The sequence below is a fragment of the Poromitra crassiceps genome, assembly GCF_964638095.1.
Source record: "Poromitra crassiceps genome assembly, chromosome: 9".
NCBI classification, from domain to species: Eukaryota; Metazoa; Chordata; class Actinopteri; order Beryciformes; family Melamphaidae; genus Poromitra; species Poromitra crassiceps.
Window position 1 is genome coordinate 16,775,776 of NC_139630.1, and position 27,024 is coordinate 16,802,799.

The window sequence follows — 27,024 nt, forward strand, 5'->3', positions numbered from 1 at the left end:
AGAGACAGACAGAGAGAGAGACATAGACAGAGACAGACAGAGACAGAGAGAGGGAGACAGAGAGACAGACATACAGAGACAGAGAGACAGCCATACAGAGACAGACATAGACAGAGAGAGAGACAGAGAGACAGACATAGACAGAGAGAGAGACAGAGAGACAGACAGACATAGACAGAGATAGAGAGAGAGACAGACATAGACAGAGAGACAGACATAGACAGAGATAGAGAGAGAGAGAGACAGAGAGAGACAGACATAGACAGAGAGACAGAGGGAGAGAGAGAGACAGACAGAGAGAGAGAGAGCTTGTTGCCTTTTCTTGTCATTTAAATCAATAAATGAATATCAAGTTTTCACATTACATTACATTACATTACGTCATTTGGCAGACGCTTTTATCCAAAGCGACTTACAATAACACATTTTTCTGTCTGCAATAGAAGAATCAACTATGGAGCACAGTCTATGACAACTACAGCTTCTGAAGGAACAGTGGTACAAGTTTAGGTTAGTGGTACAAGGTTGGTTAGGGTTTTTTTTTTTTTTTTTTTTTTTTATATAAGGAAAGAGAGAGACGAGGTTAGATCAAGAAGGGCCCAGATGGAGCCTGAAAATGTGTGTCTTTAGTCTTTTCCGAAAGATCGGCAGTGATTCAGCAGTCCTGACCGAAGGTGGAAGCTCGTTCCACCATTGAGGTGCCAGGGACGAGAAGAGTCGAGATCGGGATGAGCGACTTTTGAGCCCCCGTAGCGAACATTACATTACATTAATTATTCATCATTTAAGCTGCTGAATAATTAACAGTGAAGTTATTAATAAAATAACAATAAACACAACAGGTGTTTTAGATGAGAAGCTGCTGCTGTATTGAGTCTTGTTGTCTCATCAGATGCCTGTGAACTCACACTGGACCCAAACACAGCACACAGATACCTCCTCCTGTCTGAAGGCTACAGAAAGGTGAAGAAGGTGACACAGAAGCAGCCATATCCTGATCACCCAGAGAGATTTGACTCTACGCATCAGCTGCTGTGTAGAGATGGTCTAACTGGTCGCTGTTACTGGGAGGTGGAGAGGAATGCAGGGGTTCATATAGGAGTGACTTACAGAGGAATCAGCAGGAGAGGAGGGGGTGATGACTGTGAGCTCGGCGGGAATGAAAAGTCCTGGAGTCTGGAGTGCTCTCATGGTTATTACACTGCCTGGCACAATAACAGAGAAACAGACATACCTCCCCCCTCCTCCTCCTGGTCTAAGAGAGTCGCAGTGTATCTGGACGGGCCTGCTGGCTCTCTGTCCTTCTACACAGTTTCCTCTGAAACACTGACTCACATCCACACCTTCAACTCTACATTTACTGAACCACTTTACCCTGGGTTTAGGTTAGCCTGGTCTGGTCCCACTGGTGCCTCAGTGTCTCTGTGTCAGATGTGAGAGAGAAACACACTGACCAAACACAGCTGCTGAGAGTGAGAGGTTGTTTGTGTGTGTGAGAGAGAGTGAGTGAGAGGTTGTTTGTGTGTGTGTGTGTGTGTGTGTGTGTGTGTGTGTGTGTGTGTGTGTGTGTGTGTGTGAGTGAGTGTGAGAGAGAGAGAGTGAGTTTGTATGTATGTGTGTGACTGAGTGAGAGGTTGTTTGTGTGTGTGAGAGTGAGTGAGAGGTTGTGTGTGTGTGTGTGTGTGTGTGTGTGTGTGTGTGTGTGTGTGTGTGTGTGTGTGTGTGTGTGAGAGAGAGAGAGAGTGAGTTTGTATGTATATATGTATGTGTGTGATTGAGTGAGAGGGTTCGGTGTTCCAAATGTGGAGTCAGTGGATATACAACGTTACAATGCTGTCCCACTTGATCAACCGGCTGAACAGTGATGCTTTGTATATAAGTGTGTTTGTGACAGAGAGAGAAAGAGAGAGAGAGAGAGAGAGAGAGAGAGAGAGAGAGTAATCTCTCTCTCTGGTATCCTAACACTTTTTCTCCTCATTGTCTGCACCATGATCATAATCCAGTCATTGAATCCATGTCTCATATTCTGAATGGTTGCTTTGTATATAAGGGAATGGATATCTCAAGACACGACAGAATTGTTGACCTGTTAGTTAAAGACATAAGGTCATATGTTCCATCCTCTGTTGAAATCTAGAAACACTCCGATGTTTCAACTGCCATGTTCAAACTGTTTAATACTGAATATGACATCTTCTCAAATGTGACAGCTTGATGGTATCATAATTAACAACTAAGTAGCTTAAAATATACGATAATGGTATTATTCATGATGTTATGATACAGCTTATGATGTTATTATGATGTTATTATACAGACTTGGGTACAAATGTAAATAGCTTGTATTCATATTTGGAAGCCTTGGTCATGTCCATAGGCTGGTCGTAAGTGGCCTGCAGAGGGCAGGACTGCCCAGACCAAAAGCCAAGGCACTTGCCAAATTCTGCTCCATTTCTGCAATGATTGGCAGGCGCCACATTTGGAGGAGGCGCTGTTTCCTTTATCCATAGATTCAGACTAGATACATCTGTCACTATGAGATTTCCCTTTGTATGTGCATCTATTATTTGTGTTCAAGGATTTATTTTTGTCTAAATGTGAACACAAATAAAGGTATTGAAATGTGTGTGTGTGTGTGTGTGTGTGTGTGTGTGTGTGTGTGTGTGTGTGTGTGTGTGTGTGTGTGTGTGTGTGTGTGTGTGTGTGTGCGTGCGTGCGTGCGTGCGTGCGTGCGTGCGTGCGTGTGTATATCTACGGATATAATTACATTGTAGGCTACTCCCACATTCCTGTAGCCTGGTAAACCAGCCCGTTACGTGAACTCACATTTCATTTGGTTCTCCGTGATGGTCTGGCCCCGGCGCCATGGGGGGGGATTTAGCAGAAGCTGCAGAGCGGAAGAGCCAATCAGCGACTCCGCTGTGATTGACAGCGCAAGTCAGGAACGCAAGTCAGGAACGCCACTAGCACTGCACTAACAAAACAGTAATGGCCGCCTCCTTGCCCGATCGTCTGGAGGAGTCATGTCAGCGTTTGTCTAGTTTAAACAGCCATAAAGTGCAGTTATTGCAGAAATAGACTCAATAACAACAATTAAACAAGTACAGGAGTATCGCCGCAACCGCAGAGTTTCTCGGCGGAAAATATGTTTTTGCCATTCTCCTGAGTGGATTTGGGTTTGATTGGATCCGACGCTGATTGGCTGAAGGAGTTGTCTGTCAAAGCAACTACGCCCGCCCCTGCTAAACCCCCCCCCCCCATGGCGTCGGAGCCAGACCGTCACGCAGAACCAAATGAAATGTGAGTTCATGTGACGGGCTGGTTTACCAGGCTAACATTCCTGTGTGTGTGTGTGTGTGAGAGAGAGAGAGAGAGAGAGGTGAGTCTGTCATGACAGACAGGCGAAAGATGAGTGAGTCACATGACAGACAGGTTAAAGATGAGTCACATGACAGATGACTTGTGTGTGTGTTTGTGTGTGTGCCTGCTTTTGATGTTGTTCATGCGTTTACAGGGAAGATGAAAACAGCCTGTGAAGTACAGATTTAGTTTAGACAGGTGCAGCTGTGCCCAGTAGCCTATATAAGGATGCAGTGCTGCTGCTGGTCATTTCTTCACTAGTTGAATCGCTGCGCTCCGCATACTACCTAAATGAGTCTGTGCCACTTCACAGCCACTGCTGGTTTTGAAGGCGGGTTGAAATTGAATGAGTGACAGGTCGTAGCACCAATGAGAGATGAAGTTCTGTTTTGTTTGTTCAGAGTGTTGACGGCCAGTGTCACGTGGGCTGCAATGACACTGGCCGTCAACACTCTGAACAAACAAAACAGAACTTCATGCGACTTTTCGATTTGCTCACAGCTAGTGGAAAATCCACATATCTGTCTGGCCCAATCCCAACTCTCCGTCATGGTGACATGCGATTTAGTCGTCTGTTAGCGCTCCATTACTGGCTCCAATCGTCCTGCATCTCCCACGGCATCACGTTCATCCATAATTTCAATCTATTTTGGGAACGCTCCTCCCTGTACGCTGCAGATGGCCTCCACCCTAGCACTCTAGACGTTAAAATGCTCAGTGCAAATCTCCGTCATGCTGTTGCTGTCCACTCGGCCATGCCTGCTTGACTGTCTGCCCCTGCTGCTCACGTCCACCTCTGTCCTCCCTCCCCCTCCCCCTCCCCTCCCCACCTGGCCACTCCTGGTCAATTGCCCACACACTCCTCTGATGCAAATCCTCTCACCAGCTCCCCCTGGCGGAGAGGAGGACGTATCACCTCCTCACCTCCCTCCGAAACATGTCATGTTATTGATTCTGATGTAGGCTACGCTGTCTACCCATCGTTTCACACTGTCAACTCTGTCCCCCTTGTCCCTCCAGTCATAAACATAAACATTCACTCCTTCTGGTCCAACGAGCCCCGCCCCCCTCGCACTGCTGCCCGTACTGTAAATCACACTGTTTTATTCCCCCTGCCTAAGGCAGTCACATACACCCCGCTTGTCTGTTTCAAACTGGCTCTTTTTAATGTCAGATCTCTCACCAGCAAGGCACTGCTGGTGCGTGACTTTATCCTGGACAGGAAACTTGACTTCCTATGCCTCACTGAGACCTGGCAACAGCCAAATGACTTTTCCCAGCTCAATGAAGCCATCCCACCTGGCTTTACATATGTCAGTCAACCCCGCTCCACCGGGAGGGGCGGCGGCCTCGCTGTACTCCACCGTCAGAACATCAATGTCACCACTGTCGCTCTCCCCCACTTCTCCTCCTTTGAATGTTTTGCTGTAAAACTCACTGGCTCAAAACCCACCATCATTATCACCATTTACAGACCACCAAAGCCCTCTGCTGCTTTTCTCACTGAATTTTCAGAACTCTTAACATCTGTCTGTGCCTTATCCCCCATTGTCATCTTACAGGGTGACTTTAACATCCATATTGACAACCCGTCCAATGCCCTTGCAAATGACTTCACCTCACTCCTGGACTGTCTCGGTATCACTCAACATGTTAATTTCCCAACGCACAATAAAGGTCACATATTAGACTTAATCTGCTGCACTGGTCTCACCCCCTGTAACCTCGCCCATGCAGTTTTCCCCATCTCTGACCATAAAGTTATATTATTTGACATCCACGTCCCCCTACAAAAAGCAAAAGAACACCGGACCATCTCCTTTCGGAACATAAAACGCATTAACCCCTCTGATTTCACCTCCCTCATCAACTCTTACCCCTGCCCCCCCCCACTCCCCTCCCCTGCTGACTTGGTGAATCATTACAACGACTGTCTCTCCTCCTCACTTGATGCTCTGGCCCCCCTGAAAACCCGCACAGTCTCCTTCACACACACTGCTCCCTGGTTCACTGCTGACCTCCGCCAGCTCAAAGCCGCCGGCCGCCGACTGGAGCGGCTATGCAAAAAAACCGGACTCTCTGTTCACATCCAACTATACGCCGATCACCTTCACCATTACAAGAACGCCCTCTCCACTGCCAAATCCTCATACTACTCCAACCTCATCAACACTGGTAAAGGCAACACCCGGGCCCTTTTCTCAACAGTCAGCCATCTACTTCAGCCCCCCAGGACCCTCCCCCCAAACATCACCTCTGACCACTGCACTGCCTTTCTGCAATTCTTCAACTCTAAAATCAATACCATCCACCAACAGCTGGCCTCATCTAATACTCCCGCCAGTGATCCACCCTGGATGGCTACCCTGGCCAAGCCACTCATCCGTCCCCTCTCCAACTTTACTTCAGTCACAGAACACTCCGTCTCCGATCTCATCCGAAAAGCCAAATCCACCACCTGTCAGCTTGACCCCCTCCCCACTACCCTTGTCAAAGCCTGTCTGTCTTCCATTTCCCCCATAATCACAAAAATAATCAACTCCTCCCTCACCTCTGGTACCGTCCCCCCCCAGCTCAAAATGGCCGCAATCACACCCACCCTCAAAAAACCCGGTCTCGACCCATCCGACATGAACCACCACCGCCCCATCTCCAACCTTCCCTTCATATCCAAAACACTTGAGAGGGTGGTTGCCGCACAACTACAGTCCCACCTTGACTCAAACCACCTCCATGAACCCTTTCAGTCCGGTTTCCGCGCTAAACATACATGTAGCACCGAAACAGCCCTTGTCAAAATCACGAATGACCTCCTCCGTGCAGCTGACTCTGGATTACTCACCATACTCATCCTTCTTGATCTCACCGCCGCTTCGACACCATCTCCCACCCACTACTCCTGCAACGACTAGCTGACATTGGGATCACCGGCACTGCACTCTCATGGTTTTCTTCATACCTCACAGACAGACATCAGTTTGTACAACTTGGGAATCACAGGTCTGGGTGTTCTGCTGTCTCACTGGGTGTCCCCCAGGGGTCAGTGTTGGGCCCAGTGCTATTCATCACTTACCTCCTTCCCCTGGGCACAATCCTCCGTCACCATGGTGTTCAATTCCACTGTTACGCCGACGATACACAGCTCTACATCTCCACTAAACCCACCTCCACCCTCCCCCCCACCTCCCTCACTGCCTGCCTCCATGACATCAACAGCTGGATGAGCAGGAATTTCTTAAAACTTAATGGCAATAAAACTGAGGCCCTGCTCATCGGCTCCAAAAACACACTCACCAAATCCCAAATCCCCCCCACCCCCCACATCACCATTGACGGTTTCCCTGTTCCCTTTTCTGCACAAGTCAAAAGCCTCGGTGTCATCCTGGACAATACCCTTTCTTTCGCCCCCCACATAAAAAATATCACCCGGACTGCCTTCTTTCACATTCGCAACATCTCTAGACTCCGCCCATCCCTCTCCCAATCCAGCACAGAAGTTTTGGTCCATGCATTTGTAACATCCAGGATTGACTACTGTAACTCTGTTCTCTCCGGCCTCCCCACCAAACTCCTCAACCGACTCCAGCTCATACAGAACTCTGCCGCCCGGATCATTACCTGCACTAAATCCTCTGATCACATCACCCCCATTCTCATCCAACTCCACTGGCTCCCTGTTCCATACAGAATTAATTACAAAATCCTCCTGCTCACTTATAAAGCTCTCAACCACCAAGCACCCATCTACCTCTCTGACCTCCTGCACGACTACACCCCCTCCCGTTCCCTGCGCTCCTCCACTGCTGGTCTCCTCACTGTCCCTTCACACCGCCTCACTACCATGGGTGCAAGGGCCTTCAGCTGCACTGCCCCCAAGCTCTGGAATTCCCTACCCCCACACATCCGACAGTCCGACACCATCACAACATTCAAATCCCACCTCAAAACCCACCTGTTCAAACTGGCCTACTCCCTCTAACTCCCTGCTGTAATTTGCCTTGTTCTTAATATGTATATATTCTTATTACTTGAAACTATATGTATATGTTCTATGTATATGTTGTATATGTTCTTATTACTTGAAACTGTTTTTATGCACTGTAAGGCGACCTTGGGTGTCATGAAAGGCGCCTCGAAATAAAATGTATTATTATTATTATTATTAGAGCGGTTCGAAAAATGGGCTTTACCTCCCGTGTCGTCTGATTGCAAAGTCGTTACTGATTGGTGAAGACTGAATCCACCACTGGCCAATCACTGGCCAAGTGAACGGTTCCCTCCCATAAGCAGCCGGCTGGGAGAAGGCGTCCCAGATCCAGAGAGAGCTCTGCAGTCTGGCATTGTCTGGCGTCTGTCTGGCGTTGAGACTATTTCTTCCCTGACACTCACCATGGCAAGTCCAGCAAGCAGCAGCCACAACATGGGCCTGGCAGAATAGATTGAAGAGGTGCTACGTCTCCCCTGAGAGTGATGCGTATAGTTCAGAGGAAGAGGAGCCCAATGCATCAGAGGTGGAAGAAGAGGAGCGGGATGAGCTGTCTGATTTATCTGACTCAGACCACCACCCGGACTATGTCCCTGGCCAGGAGGAGGATGAGAGAGACCCCCCAAGAGGTGGAGAGGAGAGCCCCCCGTGTCCCTGTGGCATGGATGTTGAGGAACCAGCTTTTACCCTGATGGGCTCAAACCAGAGAGTTAACCCTCCAGTTACATTGACCTGCTGCTCCTGCCAGGTGTTTATCACTAAAAGCTTGTGGAAGGAGTCCATCATGCAGGCCACCATGTCCCTGGACACATTTGAGACCATCACACATCATCTAAGGTTTTTTTTTCTTCTTTTTTTTTTTTTTTTAATTAGTGAATATAATTTTTATTGACAGTTTTTCTATTTTCTATTTTCCTCTGGTTTGATGACAAACTAACCAGGATGGCTCGCCAGCACCGCAAATCAGACAGGCTTGCACCCAACCAGGCTGTCTGGGATGTCTGGCACACCCGCCTGGCCATATGTTTTAACCCCGGCCCAGAGGTCTGTGTAGACGAGCAAATGGTGCCCTTCAGAGGGCGCTGTGGGTTCCATCAATACCTCCCGTCAAAGCCATGCAGATATGGACTAAAGATCTGGGGCCGGTTGCACCAACTGGTCTTACACTGGTCTTAAGCTAAGTTGGTCGTAACTTTACGACCTACAGCTACGCCGGTTGCACCAAGACGACTTAAGCCTTATTTTCACTAAGACCAGGCGTAACTCCTACGCCTCGTCAGGAGGAGGCGTAGCGCCTGCCTGTAACAGAGATCTCCGCGGAGACCTTTTTGACCGTCATCGTCGTAACACCGCCAGTTCGCCGTCTTTGAAAGCACGACGTTAGATTATAACTAACTACTTGTGTGGCTTAGCCTTCCCAAATGTTGGCGTTAATTCTTTTAGAATTTAATACATAGAATTGGGAACGTTACATTCAATTTCATTCAGACTCCCTGACACTAATCGCCGCCGCCATTTTCCCCCGGGGCTTCCACAGGAGGAGGGGGGTGGGAGGAGGGAGGGTGTAGTGACGCACATACAGTAGTGGGTGACGGCGCGAGGCACATGTGGGCCAATCAGAGGGCATTCCCCGACAATTCACATGAACGCGCATTGCTATGACCAGCGTAGTTAAGACCAGAGTAAGCCGTGTTGGTGCAACAGGCGTAAGTCCATGGTCTTAACTAAGACCGACGTAGGAGTTACGACCAGGCATAGTTAAGACCAGTTGGTGCAACCGGCCCCAGGATGTGCTGCGACGCGGAGACAAGCTATGCTTGGAACTGCCAGGTATTTTTACCCCCCCCCCCCCCCCCCCTCATTTGCATTGTAAATTATTATCTATGCCTGTGTTTGTATTCTAACACTGTACTTTTTTCAGAACCTGGAGGTTTACACAGGAAAGGAGGGGGACCGGCCCGAGGTCAATCAGGGGAGGAGGGTCCTACTCCAGATGACCGAGGGGCTCCAGGGCAACGTGACCATAGATAACTTGTTCTGCAGCTACGGCCTCGGGGAGGAACTGCGGAGGAGGAGGTTGTCCATGGTCGGTACTATGAGCAAGAACAGACCGGAACTGCCTCCTGCCCTGCGAGACATCTGTGGCCGTGCAGGGTACTCCTCCCTCTTTGCCTTCCAGGAGATAAAGCCACCCTGGTGTCCTACATCCCCAACGGAGGGAAAAAAGTGACTTACTTCTGGCACCATGAGGCTGCTGTCAGCGATGAGGATCACAGGAAGTCACAAATGATCCTTGAGTATAACAGATGCGAGGGAGCTGTGGATAACCTCAACAAGGTAATTATTCTGTTTGTGTTACATTATTTTAGTCTTTTACTCAAGTAGCATATTTGCTTACTGAATTGTCCTTCTCTGAAATGTATAGTGCTTGTATTCAACAACTCTGCTCTCTGTTCTCAGGCCTTTCATCAGCTGGCCTGTATGCCCACAATAGGGGTATCTTGTATCAACATTGAGAGATCTTGTACAAACAACCATCCATCCCAGGTCTCCCCTACCTAAACATAGGAGACACACGTTTCTGCTGCCCCACGCCTTTCTCTTCCAATTCATTTCAATAGGTGCTTCATTTAGCTACACTGCCAAATTTGTTTAGGTAACTTTTCAATTGCAAACCTTGCTAATTGTGAACCTTGCTGGTCAGCCGGATTCGCACGAGATCATGAGATCAGATCAAACCATCTGACAGTGTCAGGTTAGCTAAATGTAATACCAGCAGAACATTACTTTAACCCACACAAGTCAAATGTGCTGAAAATGTTTTTTTTTTTTTTTTTTTTAATAATATTTCCCCCCCGATTTTTTATCCCATTTTATCCCCCGTTTAGTGCTCATTTGATTGCTCAATCCCGGTTGCTACTCCATCCTCTGCCGATCTGGGGAGAGCCGAGACTGATACCATGCTTCCTCCGAGACATGGGCAGTCAGTCAGCCGCTTTTTTCACCTGCCAGAGGAAGCTTCACCGGTAGGACATAGCACGTGGGAGGTTCACGCTATTCCATCCAGTTCCCCTCCCTCTGAACAGGCGCCCTTAACGATCAGAGGAGGAACCACATTAGCAACCAGGATGTTGCATGTTTTTGTGAAGGGGGTTCCTATATGAAGGAGACCCCCGGGAGGTACGGGGAGAACATGCAAACTCCAGACAGAAAGGCCATTTTGCCGACCCCACCCGGGCGGTGGGCACTCGAGGACATGCGGTGTGTGGACGGGCACGCATTCCTTCAGCGTTCACCTCGTCCCCAGGTGGGAATCGAACCCACAACCTTCGAGGCGATAGTGCTAACCACTGCACCACCGTACCTCCTGAAAATGTTTTTTGACATTGCATTTAATAGCAACAAGTTGCTCTGATACTTTTACTTACGACAAAGACTTGCATAGGTCTACTTTACAGTAAAAAAACAAAAAACATCTTACAACGTTCAAATTACTGATCAAACTGTGTGAGGTACAAAATCATTCAGTTAAAAATATTTCGGTCATATATAACACCCCAAATATGAAAGAAAATGCAGCAATGTTTCTGGTCTATGTTGGTATAACTGTGGTGAGACAGGTTCACTAATCCATCAATTGTGGCACTGTCCAGCAGTAAAATGTTTTTGGTTTGAAGTCATTAATTTTCTAAAGTCTATTCTTGGTGTAAACATTCCAATATGTCCTACACTGTGTTTACTGGGCAGTAAGGTGGCTGGGATCAACTCTTCAATGAGTCAACGCCTGATGGGTCTAGCATGTCTCTCAGTCTAAAGGACAATACTCATCCATTGGAAAGAGAGGAAACCTGTTTCAACTTGGACAACTGGCTCAATGACTATCTGGACTTAGTTTCAATGGAACAAGCAGCTACAACCCTTCAGAAGTTCGACAGTGGACTTGAAGGTCCTTGGACTGTAATTAGGACAATTCTGAATAGACCACATACGATTTAATAAATTGTTTGACAGCGGATTACTATGTATTATCTGTAAAAAAAAAAGTACTGTAACCTAACCTGACCCTGCCAGATGGTCGTGCAATCTTGATCTTATGGTTTCGCACAAATTCAGCTGCCTCTCAGGTTTAGATGTGGTTTGCTCTGCAGTCTCTGCCCCCCCCCCCCCCTTTTCTTTTGGTGTTTGTTTTTTTGTGCTTTATTGTATTGTATTGTAGTTCAATCATCAGAGGCCAGTTGGTAGGATTTAACAAACTTTATTTAGCAATCGGCATGCATGGCAAATACTTTGGCGCATGAATCCATTGGACGGTGGCGCTCCTCTTGAGGCGAGAGGAGGGCATCTGCATAGGCTAGGATAGGGGATCCTACAGGAGTCAAGACTCGTTGGTGGCGGACTGGGGAGGTGGGTGGGGCAAAACGACGCTTCAGAGGACAGCTTCAGGGGAGATGGACTGCCGTGAAGCCAGCTGCTGCTATGATCAGCCAGAGAGAGGGAGGTGACGTAGAACCCTTGCTATACTAGAATGAACTGACGTCATATCTGACGTCATGACAGGCATCATACTTGGACGTGACTGACAACATAGCTGACGTCATACTAGAACTTGACTGATGTCGCGGGGTGATCAGGTTATGCATGTGTGGCCTTCTGCTTGAAATTTGGTCTGGAAACCTCACTACTGTTTGTATTGTTTGTGTGTGGTATAAAGAAAAATACAGTTTCAAGATGAAAGGTTTTATTTAACAACAGTGCACTAATATTTCCAATTAATGTGTTATTAAACAAAATCAACATACACTTTTGGATTATTTCCAACCCCATTTTCAACGTAAATGTTTTAAATAAAAAAGGTCACGGTGGTTCATGAAATTTGTTTACAGTTCAGATTTCTTTCAAACATATACACGTGATTAAAATCATTTGTATTGTAATGATCATATGTACAAAAAAGCAAGATAAAACAATTTTGTCAATGTACAATAAAATAAATTCAGTTGTAATTAATTACTTAATTACTAACTGAAATTGATCTCGAATGAAAATATGATACTATACAATAAATGTTTCACATGTTCTTTATAGACTATCATCTCTGATCATGTCAGCCCAATCCACATGGATATTATTTAGCTATGTTTACCAACATAATTTAGTACATCACTGAAAACTGTCATCCACAGATAATTTATATAACACGTTATTTACATGTTACTGAAAAAGAAAAAGGTCCATGGTATTAAAAAAGGAAATGTGGAAAAAAAAGTTAAATAAGTTTAAGGACAGATTAAAAAAGGCATGCAATGACATCCTTCAGATTACAAAAAAAGGGAAAAAAGTAGTGATGGTAAGATGCTTATGACAATAATGTTAATAGAACAACATTTTTCCAAAAAGTCCACTGAATGTAGTATTTTGTCTCCCAGGCTTGTATTAGAAAATGGTCAGTCTCCAGTTCTGTAAACATTATAATATGCCCTTGCAATGACAAGAGACAATTCTGCATCCATGATGATAAAATGGTGAATTCTCTGGTGCGTGTTAACAGTTTGTTTTAACGTTCCGCTCTGTCTCATTGTAATGCACCAGTAGGAAAAAGCTGTGTCAGGTCCATTAGGCATCATAACATTAGTGGCACTTCTCATGTATTTTTGCTTTGGACCAGACCTCACTTCCAAAGAGTCCTTTTCAAAACCATTTAAATACTCTGCTGAGATCGGGTGTGGAGTTCCACTCGGCGGCGAGCACAGAGGTCCTTCCCTAAAAGTCTTGGTCTTATAAATACTGAGGTAACAAAGTGGAGAATACTGAGTTGTTGAGGACGAAGGTCCTGGCTTCTCTGAGTGGTTGGTGCCACTGAAGGCCTCAGGTTGGCTTCTGCCTGTAGTCTGTGATGGCCTTCCATAGCTTGCACATGATCCCACCTCTGAGCGGGACAGAGACACAGAGGCACATTGTTATAATAATACACTTTATTCAGATAGCACCTTTCACAAAATGCAGATCAAAGTACTGTATAGAAGAAACTATTTTAAAAGGAGAAAAAGGACAAATAAAAAAATAGGGAGCATTAAAAAAATAAGAAATAATAAAGTCATAGAAAAGAAAAGATCATCATAGGCCGATAAAAGGGATACAACTGGGATGATAATAACAAGAGCAATGAGAATAAAAAAAATAAAAAAGTAAAAGACATTAAAACACTATAACACATTTTAAATACAAGTTAATTAGTTAAAAGCAAGGCCATAAAAATAAGTTTTGAGTTGTTTATTGAAATTTTTAAAAGAGGCTGCTTGTCTAATATGTAGTGGGAGCATGTTCCAGATCTTCAGTGAATAGTTGGAGAAAGCTGCTTTTTGCTATTTGTTTTTGGCACATTTAGTAGGCCAGGCATTCAGTGATCTGAGTGAGCGATTTGGAATATACTCCGACAGGCACAAGATAGGAAGGTGCTAAACCATTTAAGGATTTAAAAACAAATTAAATCATTTTCAAATCTATCCTCAATGTTACAGGTAGCCAGTGCAAGCAAGCTAAAACTGGGGTAATATGTTCACTCTTCCTGGTTTTGGTTGAAATTCTTGCTGCTGAGTTTTGGACAAGTTGCAGCTGGTATTCTCTTTTCTTCTTCTTTTTTTAAGTATAGATTACTTATTCTCACAGGATTTCTGGGTAATGAAGTCCTTCAACCAGTGCACAATTCCAATAGTTTGCTCTTGCAGCAACTTGGCCAAGTGAAAGTAGTCAAAGTAAAGTATATAAATTATTAGGTGGAGTGCTGGATGCTGATGATATATCATCAAGGCAGTGGACTCCTTTAACCCATTGATACCTGATGCAGCATTTGCGTGTACGTATATCCCTCATTTGTGTGTGTATCCCTTTAAGACCGCGAACCGCGTTAACGCGGTTCGCGGTCTTAAAGGGATACACACACAAATGCTGCATCAGGTATCAATGGGTTAAGAAGCAATACACACCTTAATCTTAAAGTCTTCAGATCCTCTCTTGTCACGTCGTGGAGGATGTCGTCCAGCGTGTATTCCTCCATCAGTATCTACCAAAGGATGAAGTGACAAGTTCAATCTGGGTAGAAGGCAGCACACACACACACACACACACACACACACACACACACACACACACACACACACACACACACAACTTGCTTCTCTCTTTGTCTTCATCATCAATCAAATCCCAAGAGAAAAACGCTGATCCCTGCACACACTTCACCTCTATGTATACTGCCCTACAAATCATAACCGCAGTAACTACGCCAACACTGAAACTGAGAAAAATGGCTTTAAAGTTTTTTGACTGTGCAGCCAAATGAGATATAGGTTGAAAAGTGGCAATGCGCTTATTAAATATGTATACGTTAAAGTATTTTTTGGGGGCAAAACAATTATCAATTACTTGACCTATGACCCCAGAAATGCAGATACTGCACTCTGTCTGTGTATTACCTTAAACAAATGTGTAGGTAGTACAAGGGTAAAGCGCAGTAACTACAATCTAATGTGCTTCTCCTGTCTTGTTTTTCATGAGACAATTGTAATCGGTTTTGATTTCGATACCACATCATATCTGTATTTAATTGTTTAATTGTTTACATGTTTAAAACATTTAAATGGATGAGTAACAGATAAATTCAGGGAATCCTGAAGTCAGTTGATGTCATCTTCACCACTGGTGTTGCTTTTTGGTCATCATTCTGACACAATTAATTAATGAGCACAGTTGTTTTATTATCTTAATTTAGAACAGGTTTTCTTTACAAATCAGATCAGCTTTTCAGATTGATAATTCATACAAGAACATAATACAGTATATTACATAGCATATTAAAATTATTTGGAATAAAATGAATTACAGACTGAGTCTGAATGTTGATAATTTATGCAGCAATTACAAAGCTTGTCCTGATGAGCTAGGTAGTGATACCAAACAATTATCACTATCTACAGCCAGATTAACACTTCCCAGTGGAGAACACAATTCCCTTCTTTATTGCATGATCTCTTATGGATCATTAGCTAGGAATACAGCATTTACACTGAAGACTCATTCATTAACAATTTGGACAACTGTCAGTGCGCTCTCATATTGGGAATTGACTGGATTAACTAAACAGATTGTGCCATTATGAGTGATTGATATGTTGGTCTTTGTTATGGAAAGAGCGGGGAAATTGCAGTAACTACAAAATCCAACCAAAAACCAGTCTGAACCGCAGTAACTACACCTCAAAGTGTAGTTACTGCGTTTATCTCTGTTTAAGTCCAGCTGAAGCTCTGTGAAAGCAAATCAAACTGCAGTAAGTGTAGTTATTGCAGTTTTGTCTGGTTTTTGGTTGGATTTCGTAGTTACTGCAACTTTTATACTCTGTTTTTTCAAATATAGAGCAAGACTGAACTTAGAAAATTTGTCACATGATAAAATAGATATCTAAAAGTTAAATTTCAATAATAACTCAATTTTGACCAAAATTGTAGTTACTGCGGTTTTGATTTGGAGGGCAGTATATATATATATATATATATATATATATATATATATATATATATATACATATACACATACATACATACATTAGGGATGTTCATCAATTATCGAAAATCGATAATCGATCGTTAAGGATTGGAATCGATCCTGTGGCATTTGGATCGATTTTTTAATTATTAAAAAAAAAAAAAAAAAAAAAAAATTTTTTTTTTTGGACTAGGTTTGGGTGGAATTCGTTCCTCCTCGCCCCACTCCATTGCACAGCCGACTAACGTGAGGTGGAGCTTCATATAGTCTCTAGTTTTCTGGCTGGGCACGGGCCTTTGTGCCAACAAAACTGTTTTAAACATGAGAAATTCAAACCGGCATGCGCCGGGGACAGCAGTGTTGGAGAGGAGACACATTGAAATAAAGAGTTCATTGAGGAGAACACGTTGTCTTTCGTATTTTCTGCCATAGGCATTCATTTTGTTAAAAAAAAAAAAAAAAATGAAAATATTGAAAATTTTCTAAGTATTAATAAAATCGATAATCGATAATTGATCGTTAATTCTCACCGATTATCGATTTTGGAAAATTTTCAAAATGAACATCCCTAACATACATACATCAGTTTTTCTTTCCAGTGAGGCATAGGAGGATGGTCCTCCTCTATTTTGTAGAAGAGATGGGGGATTTTATATAATAATATATATTTTTTTTATAAAACATCAATCAAATGTGTTTTTTCTTAATAAAAATCATGTTATTCTTAAAATGCTTCAACAACGGTGACCCCTGTAGGGCAGTGATGCAGCGGCATGCAGACAGAGGGCTCTATCGTTGCAGCGGCGCAGTTTCTAGGCCGAGCGCCAGCCGCAGCGCAAAGCAGTGGGCGTGGAAAGGCGCACTCGTGCTGGCGCTAGATGCAGCCCAAAGCATTACAACCACGCCTTTTAGGCGTAAAATTATGCACCGTCATGCTCATTGGATAAGTGCAATAAACGAATCGCACGCTTGCCTTTTTAGCTCCAATTCCAGTGATCCCGCAAAACCAGACGAAAGCCAAACGCTCTGCCCCCCCCCCCTCCCTTCATCCAGTCTGTCTGTCTGCATTATAGGCTATTATTCCATATTATTATGCTTCTCAAACCAATCTAACTGCAGTTTCAATACTGCAAGCATGTAAATACGCTACACTATAGCAAGATCAAAGTGAAAATAATGTTCTAAAGGCATCAGCTACAAAAATATAGCCTATCCCTATATGATGAGATTAATTTTATATTGGTGAAAGTTTGTTCAGAATGATATCGTTTTCTCTCCCCTGCTGCAGGTAGAATGATGCACATAAATATACCCTACATTATGTAAAGTCATTGCATAAATGTGTTTTTATTGTAAAACTAAATGTGAAGTTGGGCAAAGTTATTGGAGCGGACATCACAGTATAGCACATGACAGTAGAAGCGCGTTCTGAAGCGCGTTCCTCTGACACTTATCTAAATGACGTTAAATCGACAAAGGATATATATAGGCCCAGGAGGACATATATGTTTCACTTAGGGTGGTGTTTTAATTTCGATTATTTATTTGGTCCAATATTGAAATGTTCTACAATTGCAGGCTGTGTTACCATTACACATTATTTTAGATCGACCTTTTATATCTATTTCGCCTCATTTAGTTGCTATTTAGTAGCGAAATTGAGTACCCAATTGCATGCTGGGGCATTCACAGGCAGTCAGAGAGAGACAGTCGTATTGTGCCTGTCAGACTGCCTGCAGCCTCAAAGCGGTACACGGAGTTGTTTTACCCAGGCTGGACGCGTTGTCACACAGGCTTGTGACAGTAACTCAACGCGGAAGGATTTATTTCACAATAAACTGGTAAACGCACACCAATGCCTGCTCCTGTCAGTAGGAGAGAGGGAGAGAGTGACACAGGTAAGGGTGACAGAGGAGAGAGGGGAGGAATAGGCCTGCTTTTCAAAGGCGCAAGGCGCTAAATTAACGCCAGCTCGGAAGATAGGTATTTAGCGCCGACACGCCCACTTTGGCCCATTCTGGGACTGCGCCACGCCCATTCGGCCTAAAGCGCATTTGGCAGCGTAAAGCCATATTGATATCGTCCCAAAACAGGCGCAAGGCACGTTTTTTTGCGTTTAAGGCCCGTTTTAGCGCCGAAGGCCTGTGGGAGAATAGGGCCCAGAGTCTGTGCCAGTCTGTCATGTCCAGTCATGCCCTCGGGGGGTAGAGGAGAAAAAAATCCTCCCCTAGGGCGTTTGATTCCCATGGTAATTTATCTCATGCAAAATATTATTGGTTGAAAACACATGCATTTGACAAGGAACAGTGAAATGATGTGTTTTTCAACCAATTATATTTAGCTGGAGCATAACCCGCCCCCACCAATCAATACCAAACAATTAATTTATTCAACCTAATTGGTTGTTGATTGGATAGATTGCTAAGATTGACATTGTATCGTCCACTGATGAATGAGTCTCTCAATGCTGAATCAAGTTCACTATCCTAGTAGGAAGTGAAATCCACTTTGCTGCCTGTGATGACCTGACAGGAATGATTTACACACTGACGACAGTAACAGCATATTATATTTCCCCCTTATTTTTATTAACTTTTTATCAAGCAGTAAGTGTTCACAAGCCAGACAGTCGTTGCATTGGATTACGAGCCAAAACGAGTTTCGAGTTGCGGGCCGCGGTACGGCGGGATACTGGGATATTTGCGGGGACTGCCCCCTAGTCCGACACCTCACGAGACCGAATTTGGGTTAGGGTCTGGGGGAGGTTAGGTTTAGGCGTGGGGGTGGGAGAGGTTAGGTTTTGGGTTAGGGTCTGGGGGAGGTTAGGTTTAGGCGTGGGGGTGGGAGAGGTTAGGTTTTGGGTTAGTGAAAAACGGGGAATATAATGCCTCTTTTTTCGGACTCGTGAGGTGTCGGACTCGTGAGGTATCGGACTCGTGCCATGGCACCATATTTGCAACGTCAAAAACTGGGATATTTGCAACGTCTCGGCTGCATGCGGTGACACTACAGACGGCATGGATATGCAAGTAGCTTAAGTCAATTAATTTCAAGTTATCCGGGCCTTCTATTAAATTCGGCGTGGAAATGGTTCACCGAGCAGCGCTATTTTTTCCGTATTTATGTTTCATGCTGTCATTTTTCCTAATAAAAACCGCAACCTTAAATTCCCACATTTTTAAACTGAATTTGGCCCGTAAGTCCATCGCCGACTGCGAGCTCGTTTTTAAAGCGTGAGTGGTAATCTTTATAGTAGAGAAACCATTTGTCAAGCATTTCTGAACTACAAACCAGATCTACAATTAGAGGAAGACTGCCCACTCTGCTGTCTCAAACATGCTGTGTTGCTGGGGTGCTTCACTATAAAAGGTGGAGCTGAAGAAATAGAGACGTACTCTGTCTATGGAGTCCTGGTCCGCACCATGCAGCCTCAGCCATCTGCCCAGCTCTGGGTCTTCAGGTCTCTCTGTAGGCTGACTCCACTCTCCACCCGGACCCCCCGATGATGGAGGAGTGTCTGCCAGAGCAGACGATGAACACACTCCTTCACACATCAATGAATCACAAGGCATTACAACTTATATCTGGTCACATGCTGTTTATTTATATTTGTATATATACTAATTGTTACGGGTTTTGTTTTTTGTTTTGTTTGTGAGTGTATACCAAGGGTTTTGAAAGCACACTACAGAAAGTAAAGTGCACTTTGTAAGGGTTTTGAAAGCACACTATAGAAAGTAAAGTGCACTTTGTAAGGGTTTTGAAAGCACACTATAGAAAGTAAAGTGCACTTTGTAAGGGTTTTGAAAGCACACTACAGAAAGTAAAGTGCAGACCTAAAGGTTCCGAGCGGAGCCTCAGTAGTCTGATCTCCTGTTCCCGTTCCTCCAGGACGTGCTGCAGGATGGTCTGGTACTCCCTCTCCCGCTCCAGAAGCTGCTCCAACAGCCTGCACACAGGGAAAGGGAGGGAGACAGCTAGGTTAATTTCACATCTTACATTCAGGCCTCCTACAGGTCTGCAAAGTCTGGACAAATACTACAAATTAATTTAATCATTTCCAGGTCTTGTTGTGGTTCAGGTCTGACACAGACAATTATAGCTTGTATGTTGTTGTAGACCCACTTTATGGTCTACATATGGAAAAATATGGAATTTTAAAATGTACACCATGTAGGAACCCTGCCAATCATCTCACATATTCTGATATTTGTGGCTGTGAAGAACAATCTCCCATCTATACAGTGATATGACCTAGTTAGCAGGGGCAAGGGGTCTATCATGAATCATATTGAGACAAACTCTTCTAAAACAAATCAAGGTCTGGGAAAAATATGGATTTTTTTTTTATATTGAAGAAATGTAGGAACCCTGTACATTATCGATAACTGATGAATAATACATGAATGACTAGAAGACTGATCAAATGAAAAGCTGGCTAATTAGCGAAGCCATCCTAAAGCCACAGAACCGACCTGCAAAGGGTCCAATTCTTCAATCCAATTTTTCAAACTCAGGATTTGACACCTAAAATGTATTGATGCACTTGTGAAGGCTAAGAGGTCCCGGGTTCCAGGAGCAAGTTACCAAATTAAGCAATTGCACAGTTGCCGTCAAAAAAAAGATTAGTTATTTTTTTACGTGTTTTATTTATAACTTTTCAGAAACACTCACACAAAAAGACAGACATTGAAGCAGTAACAAACACCTGCCGCCTCTCACTCCTCTCTACACATGACAGGGGGGCGGGGGGGGGAGGTACTCTTATTCCTCGGTTTCTATGGTCATTCATGTACACAGTTACATTGTATTTGAGAAGTGTATAAAGGCCGTCTGACATGCAGATATATCCACAAACATAGAAACTAGCTTTTTAGCATAAGGTTCTGTTGTCAATAAGGACTGAAGTCTACCAGGAGGTTCATAAGTTTCAAAGTTTGAAATGTTTCCTCTGACGTAGCTTCTGATTTGTAACCTGAAAAAATCGGAGGGCTGCAATTTAAATGTAGCTTTAAGCTGAGCAAATGATGAGAATACGCTTTCAGTGTCTAAGTCATTGACACCAAGACTCTTTCTCTTCCAGGCTAGAAAAACTGCCAGATGCCGTCAGTCGTAATGCAGAGTTACAGATAGTAGATTTGATATGAGGCCTATGGTAGCTGAGATAACCTGATGTGAAAACTTGTTCTTAAAAATGTACATGTAGGCCTAATCTTTACACTGAAAGAAAAAAGAAAATGTTGAGGTGTTGTTATTTATAGGTTATTATGAATTCATTTTCTTTGTCCCACTTGAGAGCAACTTGGGTCCCATGTGGCCCGTGGACTACAATGAGTTTAACACCTCTGCATGGCATGTGATGGGGGGATGTGGAGCTGCTTACCTGTTGGTCTCCAGCTTCATGCGTCCGAGCTCCATGCTGACGCAGCGTTGCTGTGCGGTGTGGGACGTGTGTGAGCCGGTGGAGCTGAGCGTGCTCACGCCGGACGTGGCGCCCGTGTCGTCGTGTTGACCAGCCCTGCCCACGGGCAGCGGTGTCCGGCTCTGAGGGGCGGAGCTCCCCTGCCGCTCGCCCTCCTCCTCCTCCTGGTCGGCCGCGTCGCTCTCTGAGGCCAGGCTGAAGTGAGGTCGCAGCTCTGCATGCACAGACGCGCGTGTGCACGCACACACACACACACACACACACACACACACACACACACACACAGGTTAGGGCATCCGGGTAGTGCAGCAGTAGCTTCCTTGCATTCCTGCACACCAACACAAGGGTCACAGGTTCGAGCCTCCGTGTTACATCCGGCTTGGTCGTGCAATTGGCCGTGTCTGCGGGTGGGAAGCCAGACTGGTTGTCTGTGGGAAGAGATGAACCCAAACTGACTCTAATGTGACCTTTTGGCTTTTGATCACATTCAACACGTGTATTTGTTCTTCTGCTTTGTCTTATTGTTATGTATCTTATACTGGCTTTCAATGGAGCATTTCAGTGTCCCAGGGTCTAAGCTGGTTCAGAGGCTGCAACCCCCTGCTGGTTCAGAGGCTGCACCACCCTGATGGTTCAGAGGCTGCACCACCCTGATAGTTCAGAGGCTGCACCACCATGCTGGTTCAGAGGCTGCACCGCCCTGCTGGTTAAGAGGCTGCACCACCCTGCTGGTTCAGAGGCTGCACCGCCCTGCTGGTTCAGAGGCTGCAGCCCCCTGCTGGTTCAGAGGCTGCACCCCCCTGCTGGTTCAGAGGCTGCACCACCCTGCTGGTTAAGAGGCTGCACCACCCTGCTGGTTCAGAGGCTGCACCCCCCTGCTGGTTAAGAGGCTGCACCACCCTGCTGGTTGAGAGGCTGCACCACCCTGCTGGTTAAGAGGCTGCACCACCCTGCTGGTTCAGAGGCTGCACCACCCTGCTGGTTCAGAGGCTGCACCACCCTGCTGGTTAAGAGGCTGCACCACCCTGCTGGTTCAGAGGCTGCACCACCCTGCTGGTTAAGAGGCTGCACCACCCTGCTGGTTCAGAGGCTGCACCCCCCTGCTGGTTCAGAGGCTGCACCCCCCTGCTGGTTCAGAGGCTGCACCACCCTGCTGTTTAAGAGGCTGCACCACCCTGCTGGTTCAGAGGCTGCACCCCCCTGCTGGTTCAGAGGCTGCACCACCCTGCTGTTTAAGAGGCTGCACCACCCTGCTGGTTCAGAGGCTGCACCACCCTGCTGGTTCAGAGGCTGCACCACCCTGCTGGTTCAGAGGCTGCACCACCCTGCTGGTTCAGAGGCTGCACCACCCTGCTGGTTAAGAGGCTGCACCACCCTGCTGGTTCAGAGGCTGCACCCCCCTGCTGGTTCAGAGGCTGCACCCCCCTGCTGGTTCAGAGGCTGCACCACCCTGCTGTTTAAGAGGCTGCACCACCCTGCTGGTTCAGAGGCTGCACCACCCTGCTGGTTCAGAGGCTGCACCACCCTGCTGAGAACAACAATCTGGGGGGAAAAACTGACTGCTTGCAATTGTCTTTTTATGTGTTTGGGATGAAAACGGTCAAATTTAAAAGACAGAATATCAGCACAAAGATAAGCTATCAGCAGCTTCAGTCCAGCCCTTCTGAATCAATAAAGCCATATTAACCAATCAAAGCCTAGACACATATTAACCAATCAAAGCCTAGACACATATTAACCAATCAAAGCCTAGACAAAACGTTGTTGCTTCAAACAGTCAACATCATGAGTTTTGGGGTCATGAGTCATTTCTGCAGTTGATGCATCGATGTTAGAATGAGGTTTTCTCATCAAAAGTCTATTATGTTGGCCTAAATACTAAGCCATGTTAAAAGTCTATTATGTTGGTCTAAATACTAAGCCATGTTAAAAGTCTATTATGTTGGTCTAAACACTAAGCCATGTTAAAAGTATATTATGTTGGTCTAAATACTAAGCCATGTTAAAAGTCTATTATGTTGGTCTAAATACTAAGCCATGTTAAAAGTCTATTAGGTTGGTCTAAACACTAAGCCATGTTAAAAGTCTATTATGTTGGTCTAAACACTAAGCCATGTTAAAAGTCTATTATGTTGGTCTAAACACTAAGCCATGTTAAAAGTCTATTATCTTGGTCTAAACACTAAGCCATGTTAAAAGTCTATTATGTTGGTCTAAATACTAAGCCATGTTAAAAGTCTATTATGTTGGTCTAAACACTAAGCCATGTTAAAAGTCTATTATGTTGGTCTAAATACTAAGCCATGTTAAAAGTCTATTATGTTGGTCTAAACACTAAGCCATGTTAAAAGTCTATTATGTTGGTCTAAACACTAAGCCATGTTAAAAGTCTATTATGTTGGTCTAAACACTAAGCCATGTTAAAAGTCTATTATCTTGGTCTAAACACTAAGCCATGTTAAAAGTCTATTATGTTGGTCTAAATACTAAGCCATGTTAAAAGTCTATTATGTTGGTCTAAACACTAAGCCATGTTAAAAGTCTATTATGTTGGTCTAAATACTAAGCCATGTTAAAAGTCTATTATGTTGGTCTAAACACTAAGCCATGTTAAAAGTCTATTATGTTGGTCTAAACACTAAGCCATGTTAAAAGTCTATTATGTTGGTCTAAACACTAAGCCATGTTAAAAGTCTATTATGTTGGTCTAAACACTAAGCCATGTTAAAAGTCTATTATGTTGGTCTAAATACTAAGCCATGTTAAAAGTCTATTATGTTGGTCTAAACACTAAGCCATGTTAAAAGTCTATTATGTTGGTCTAAATACTAAGCCATGTTAAAAGTCTATTATGTTGGTCTAAACACTAAGCCATGTTAAAAGTCTATTATGTTGGTCTAAACACTAAGCCATGTTAAAAGTCTATTATGTTGGTCTAAATACTAAGCCATGTTAAAAGTCTATTATGTTGGTCGAAACACTAAGCCATGTTAAAAGTCTATTATGTTGGTCTAAATACTAAGCCATGTTAAAAGTCTATTATGTTGGTCTAAATACTAAGCCATGCTAAAAGTCTATTATGTTGGTCTAAACACTAAGCCATGTTAAAAGTCTATTATATGTTGGTCTAAACACTAAGCCATGTTAAAAGTACCGTAAATTCCGGACTATAAGGCGCACCGGTATATAAGCCGCGGGACCAAAATTGACTATTTTTTTCTTATATAAGCCGCACCGGTCTATAAGCCGCGGGTGTTTTGATGTTTAATTACCATATGAAAGGGTTCGTGCACAGAGAGGAATGTCGGGAAAGAGATGGCTGTTTGGGGAAGCTCCCATTTATTAACATTTCAACAAAACAAAACAAAAGTCAGGTCACTAATCCCCAGACAAAATCACACAACAATAGGCTATATGTGCAGCAAACCTGTAACCAGAGAAGTCAAGTCACTAATCCTCGTCTTCCTCTTCTTCCTGCGTACTGAAACCACCAAAGTCCTCATCTTCAGTGTCGGAAACGAACAGGTTCAGGGTGGCTTCGTCAACCACTCTCCTCTCTCCTTCATTGTCACTCAAAACCAACGAACTCCTCTTCGTCACTGTCGGCATCGAACAGCCTCTGAAGCCTCTGACGGCCCTCAGCGCCAGCTGTGGCGGCGTCATCCTCTTCATCCCGCAGCAGTCCAGCGTTTTGGAACCCGTTGGTGATTGTGGATGTTTTCACACTCCTATAATATTCCGTGATCTTCCTTTGTGTGAATTCGCCGAAGTTTGTGATTTTCTCCTGGTAGTCGGGAGGGAGTTGTTCAGTAGTTCCCTTTCGTCTCATGAATCGGAAGCACCAAGATGGGCCACCTATGAAATGTTCAATTTTCATTTCGGTGGCGACTGTTTTGGCCTTCAGTCGGATCTGCACCGTGGAAACGCCTCGGCCGTCTGCTCTCTGGGTCAACACCCAATCTTCAAGGGAATCTTCAAGTTCGGGCCATCTGCTTTTATGACCTCTGAAGGACTTTTTGGTCTTCTTGCACTGAGACAGTTCCTCCTGCTGCACCGTCCAACGCCTCACCATTGACTCATCGATGCCCAGGTTACGCGCGGCTGCTCTGTTTCCCTCTTTTAATGCGAGATTGACTGCTTTCAACTTGAAAGCTGCGTCGTGTGAATTTCTGCGTACCTTCCCCATGGTAAGTGAGAGTGTTGCTTCTACTGCTCGTCTTGTTGTGAATATTCCTTGATCTTCCTTTGTGTGAATTCGCCGAAGTTTGTGATTTTCTCCTGGTAGTCGGGGGAGGGAGTTGATGGCCGAGTGGCCGTTTGCTTACCGTAATTACCATATGTAAGTGGTCACGCACAGAGGGGATTGTCGGGAAAGAGATGGCTGTTTGAGGAAGCTCCCATTTACCGTATTACCGTAACATTTCAACAAAACAACATAACACAACACCACCGTTGTTTATTTTTACAGTGCACACAGTGTCCGCGGTGTGGTGAAAAGAGGGCAAGAGAGGAAATTAAAACAGAAGTGGATTTATAGTTAGAAAGAGTGCTAAAAAAGAGAGATTTTATTTGTATTTTTTTTTTTTTTTTCTGAAAAAATCCATAGATAAGCCGCACCGTTATATAAGCCGCAGGGGCCAAAAAACGGGAAAAAAGCCGCGGCTTATAGTCCGGAATTTACGGTATATTATGTTGGTCGTGCTCCTAGTCCTGTGTTTAAATGTAGCAGGCTAAAGTTCCTGCTCCTAGTCCTGTGTTTACATGTAGCAGGCTAAAGGTGCTGCTCCTAGTCCTATGTTTATATGTAGCAGGCTAAAGTTCCTGCTCCTAGTCCTGTGTTTACATGTAGCAGGCTAACGTTCCTGCTCCTAGTCCTATGTTTACATGTAGCAGGCTAAAGTTCCTGGTCCTAGTCCTGTGTTTACATGTAGCAGGCTAAAGTTCCTGCTCCTAGTCCTGTGTTTACATGTAGCAGGCTAAAGTTCCTGCTCCTAGTCCTGTGTTTACATGTAGCAGGCTAAAGTTCCTGCTTCTAGTCCTGTGTTTACATGTAGCAGGCTAAAGTTCCTGCTCCTAGTCCTGTGTTTATATAGCAGGCTAAAGTTCCTGCTTCTAGTCCTGTGTTTACATGTAGCAGGCTAAAGTTCCTGCTCCTAGTCCTATGTTTACATGTAGCAGGCTAAAGTTTCTGCTTCTAGTCCTGTGTTTACATGTAGCAGGCTAAAGTTCATGCTTCTAGTCCTGTGTTTACATGTAGCAGGCTAAAGTTCCTGCTCCTAGTCCTGTGTTTACATGTAGCAGGCTAAAGGTCCTGCTCCTAGTCCTGTGTTTATATAGCAGGCTAAAGTTCCTGCTTCTAGTCCTGTGTTTACATGTAGCAGGCTAAAGTTCCTGCTTCTAGTCCTGTGTTTACATGTAGCAGGTGAGCGGTGCTTCCCGGGCAGATGAAGATAAGCCATTTAGCTGCAGACTCTGTGGAGGTTACCTGGCACCAGGATGGTGATGGCCGTCTGCACGGCTTTGCGGATGATGTTGTCCAGAGCGAACATCCAATGGGGCTTGATGTTGTGATTCCGCAGCACTTTGTTTACCTGGAGAGGCCAGGAGGGGGCATGCACATTCACAAACATGTGACAGACGCACAGGGAGAGAAGAAGAGAGCTGCGTTACAGAGCTGACCTCGCTCCCCAAGCCCCAACACACACACACGCGCACACAC

The 27,024-nt window shown here is 44.7% G+C and overlaps 3 protein-coding genes across 4 annotated transcripts in view; 2 read left to right on the forward strand and 1 right to left on the reverse strand.

Annotated features, from left to right (window-relative positions):
- LOC310782187 (NLR family CARD domain-containing protein 3-like) overlaps positions 1–2,479 on the forward strand; it is a gene marked incomplete at its 5' end in the record, with an annotated part of 55,957 nt that extends 53,478 nt beyond the window's left edge. Inside the window, one exon of the mRNA XM_083642873.1 lies at positions 893–2,479. Coding sequence (XP_083498999.1) covers positions 893–1,437 — 545 coding nt within the window. The 3' untranslated portion in view covers positions 1,438–2,479. The remainder of the gene's footprint in view (positions 1–892) is intronic.
- Positions 1–27,024, forward strand: part of LOC310782646 (NACHT, LRR and PYD domains-containing protein 12-like) — a 179,955-nt gene that overhangs the window by 37,487 nt on the left and 115,444 nt on the right. The gene's annotated exons all lie outside the window — the stretch shown is intronic.
- LOC310782648 (mitogen-activated protein kinase kinase kinase 5-like) lies at positions 13,005–26,860 on the reverse strand. 2 transcript variants are annotated; one of them, XM_083643354.1, is made up of 6 exons: positions 26,791–26,860; positions 21,267–21,519; positions 19,720–19,832; positions 19,279–19,400; positions 14,329–14,405; positions 13,005–13,271 (listed from the first exon to the last, which is right to left on the reverse strand). In XM_083643354.1, the coding sequence occupies exons 1-6, from the start codon at positions 26,852–26,854 to the stop codon at positions 13,211–13,213; spliced, it is 690 nt and encodes a 229-aa protein (XP_083499480.1). In that variant the 5' UTR covers positions 26,855–26,860; the 3' UTR covers positions 13,005–13,210. The 2 variants fall into 2 exon arrangements, with proteins under 2 accessions (XP_083499480.1, XP_083499479.1); XM_083643353.1 differs by having other exon boundaries at positions 19,279–19,427.

Coding starts and splice junctions, on each gene's coding strand:
- LOC310782648 (XM_083643353.1), bottom strand. CDS start 26,854: ATGTTCGCTCTGGACAACATCATCCGCAAAGCCGTGCAGACGGCCATC. Junction 19,833..21,266: donor ATGAAGCTGGAGACCAACAG/GTAAGCAGCTCC, acceptor CCCTGTGTGCAG/GCTGTTGGAGCAGCTTCTGG. Junction 14,406..19,278: donor ACCAGGACTCCATAGACAGA/GTACGTCTCTAT, acceptor ATCCTTTGGTAG/ATACTGATGGAGGAATACAC.